This window comes from Triticum dicoccoides, chromosome 2B (assembly GCF_002162155.2).
Source record: "Triticum dicoccoides isolate Atlit2015 ecotype Zavitan chromosome 2B, WEW_v2.0, whole genome shotgun sequence".
In the NCBI taxonomy this organism is placed as follows: domain Eukaryota; kingdom Viridiplantae; phylum Streptophyta; class Magnoliopsida; order Poales; family Poaceae; genus Triticum; species Triticum dicoccoides.
Genome location: NC_041383.1, coordinates 784,876,216 through 784,879,790, shown reverse-complemented (window position 1 = coordinate 784,879,790; position 3,575 = coordinate 784,876,216). Strand labels below are relative to the sequence as shown.

General features: G+C 43.0%; 1 protein-coding gene across 1 annotated transcript in view; it reads left to right on the top strand.

Annotated features, from left to right (window-relative positions):
- Window positions 1-249: 249 nt before the first annotated feature.
- LOC119361427 (WAT1-related protein At5g64700-like) overlaps window positions 250-3,575 on the top strand; it is a 9,886-nt gene continuing 6,560 nt past the window's right edge. Inside the window, exon 1 of the mRNA XM_037626636.1 lies at window positions 250-469. Coding sequence (XP_037482533.1) covers window positions 250-469 — 220 coding nt within the window. The remainder of the gene's footprint in view (window positions 470-3,575) is intronic.

The window sequence follows — 3,575 nt, the reverse complement described above, 5'->3', positions numbered from 1 at the left end:
TGATACGATCAACGATTCGGCGGCAATTAAGTACGGAAGCACTGCACCCACCACCTGCCTGCTCATTGGGCTTCGGTTCCTGGACGAAAAACGTGCCCATGCACGCACATGCAGCTCACAAACGGTCCCAAAACCGAGGTCTCCCGTCCATGACTACTAATTCGACTCATGTATCCACTGGCCAGTGAACTGAACTTGTCACTCGATATGTATACCCCGCCAGCCATCTTCCCCTCTCGCACCATTGCCATGGCAGCGTCCAAGCTTACCCCCACCTTGCCCGTCTCTTCCCTCGCCCTCGCCACCTCTCGCACGCCGGGCCAGCTGCGCTCCCCAACCCTTCACTCGTTGGCGGCGTCGGCTGGAGTTGATAGGGGCTTGAACTGGACTTCGAAAGGCTCTGGCAATGGCACGACCGTGCTGTGTGCCACTGCCGTCCACGGCCAGGACACCAACATCCAAGTCCAAGGTATGCATGGACCCATTGTTTCCTTTGGGTGTGTAAAAAGTGTACCGTGCGCGTAGCAGCTACAACTTAAAAGTTGTTATTCTATCAACTTCGAAAGGACTAGGCATACTTTGTTTGGTGCAAAGTTTATGTTGTTTTGATTGAAAGCAGCTGGATTTCAGCCCTCACTAGTAGAAAAACACCTAATAGTCCCGGTTCGTAAGGGCCTTTAGTCCCGGTTCATCAACCGGGACTAATGGGTCGTTACTAATACCTCCACCCATTAGTCCCGGTTCAAACACGAACCGGGACCAATGTGCCTCCACGTGCCCCTGTGCGCCGAGCCCAGTCAGGGGGCCTTTGGTCCCGATTGGTGGCACCAACCGGGACCAACAGTCCATGTTTTTTTAGAAAAGTGGCTGCTTTAGGGGTTTTGGGAGTTATTTTTAGGTTATTATTAGCTAGCTAATAGAGAGAAGTGTCCTCTATTATATCTTCGTCCTTGGTTTACCAACGCTGCTGCTATATATGTTCATTTCACCCGCTGATATAATAACTCATGCATGCTCGCATCATACATCATCATATATAATAACAAGTCCTACTAATCATGCATCATCATACAACTTCTACTCGTTATTAATAATAAGTCATACGATCATCATCTTCATAGTCATCGAACCCAACCCTACATAATTGTTCTTAGCACATGATCATCAGTATCAGGTAGGACATGACCTAAACACCCTTAAGGTAAAATAGCATAAAACAATATAGACCCTGACTCTCCATTATGAAGAATGGCGATCATCCTGTCTCCAATTTTTTCCCTTCGCTGATTGTTGCTTCCAAGAAGCTCCTTACGACTGTCCATACATTTTTTCCATTATTTGATTGTCATGTCTCCACTTCTTTTAGAAACCCGGTATGGACAGTTCAGATTCGTAGGAAGACCTGGTTGTCTATTCAAAACATGAAGGCTACCGTGTGTATACATCAGATGAGGCACACAATCATTCGGGATTATCTGTTGAAAAACATAGTAATAACTTCGTAGTTAGCAATGATGTACTAGTTTTAGAAGTGTGCAAAAAGATGCACGGATGTCGTAATAGTAAAAAATCTTACCAGGGTATCTCCATGGTAGTTACCCTAGTTCAACACGTGCACTAGTGGCACGTATTGTCCATAATGTTGAGGAGTTTGATTGTAGATATTGCAATTCTCAAGATCAGTACAAAATGCGACCAGATGATTTTTCTCCTGATAAGTTAGTTCGGAGCCTTCGGTGTAGTAGGTTCTGTCTATCATCTTCCGCACATTCTTTGAAGAATGAAAATAAGCTGTCAATGAAAATAAGTTGTCAACTATTTTGAAATAAACAATATAAATTACTTAATAACTATGTTAAGCTCACATGGGGGAAGAATTGGAGGTGTATCCACAAGGACGAAAATCAAAGGTCTCTCTTGCGCGATTGTAGGATCACCAAGATCCATGGTGACAAGCATACCCTCATCAAAACCATACATCTTGCAAAGTGCTTCCCAGTTTTTGCAATCAAAATGGGTTACATTCTGAGCATTGTACATCTTTACTTAAAAATCCACACCATGATGGGTACTTAGGATAATTTTTTGGTTTCCATACTTTCATGGTCTTCAAAACCCATCCTCTCCAAGACATAGCGTCTTGCAAAGCATGGGATAAGCTAGTCGAATTGGAGAAGATGAAAAATACACGTTAAAATAGTTGAAGTCATGCTTAATTATGAAAAACTATTGTCTTCGTTGCGTACCGTATGAAAATCGAAGGTCTCCTCGAGCTTAATGCTGAAGCGCCGATCTTCGTCCAGCTCAATGAACCTGTCGCACATACCTCGGTCGTCGTGGCACCAGTCGCACTCCCCCGGGCGGTTTTCATCGTCCGAGTATGACATTTCCGGCCTAAGTTCATAATTCAAATATTAAATATATGTTCTAAAAAACATAAATTAGATCATTATTATTAATCACGGGTTGACTATCGATGATGGTATGTAGCTCCTCCTTTCATTCCCGAGTGAATTATTACAACAAATTGTCTAGCACACGGGAATGAAGGAGAAGCTATCCCCACGACGGCGTGGATGATGGAGGGGGCTCCTAGATTTCTGTATGGAGTGCTCTTCAATTTTAGCATTCAAAGTAGGAGTACTTTTCCAATATGAGCATTCAATAAGCAAAACCAAATCGTAAAATAAAGTAGTATTCATATTAGCATGCATTCAATTATAACCAAAAGTACATCATCTCTTGTGTCCGTACATCGTCGAATACTCCTCAAATACTATCATACATATAGCATCGCTAATTAATACAGCTAGAACCGTAGCGCCCGACGGGTATCGTCGCGGGCGGTGGACACCCAAAGATAAGGAATGATCAAAGGATCATAGCTCCAGTGAGATCCCTGAAGAACCTGCCAGGTATTGTCGAACCTGCCCTCCAACGCAACCATGTAGCGACGGACGTGCTCGTCCTCCTCGCTGACACGGTGACGTACCACCTCCGCGGTGTCCGGAAGCCTCGGCACCGTCACTGGCCCACGCGACTGCCACCAAACAAGGATCAGGTCAACAACGGGCTGCCTCCTCACCAACCTACGTCCCCCAGAAGGTAGCACCTCCCAATACCAGCCCGGCGGAGCCCAGTCCCGAACATGCCCTGATCAAGCAGGCCTCCACCGCCGAGTCGACGACGACGAGGATGCGGGATAGGCATCGCCAACGTCGATGCGGGAACTACGTACTTCTATATATAGTTAAATAAAGTAGTTTTATTAATTAAATCAACTATCTAGTTCAACTACTAAGCACTTACTATAAATAAATAAAGTAGCACTTACTATAAAAAAATAAAGTAGCACTTACTACAAACTACTTCTATATATAGTTAAATAAAGTAGTTTTATTAATTAAATCAACTATCTAGTTCAACTACTAAGCACTTACTATAAATAAATAAAGTAGTACTTAATAAAAACAAAGTAGCACTTACTATATAGTACTTACTAAAAATAAACTAGTATTTTTCTAACTAACTAATATTTTTCTAACTAATTATATTACCAAAAAAATCTAAATAAA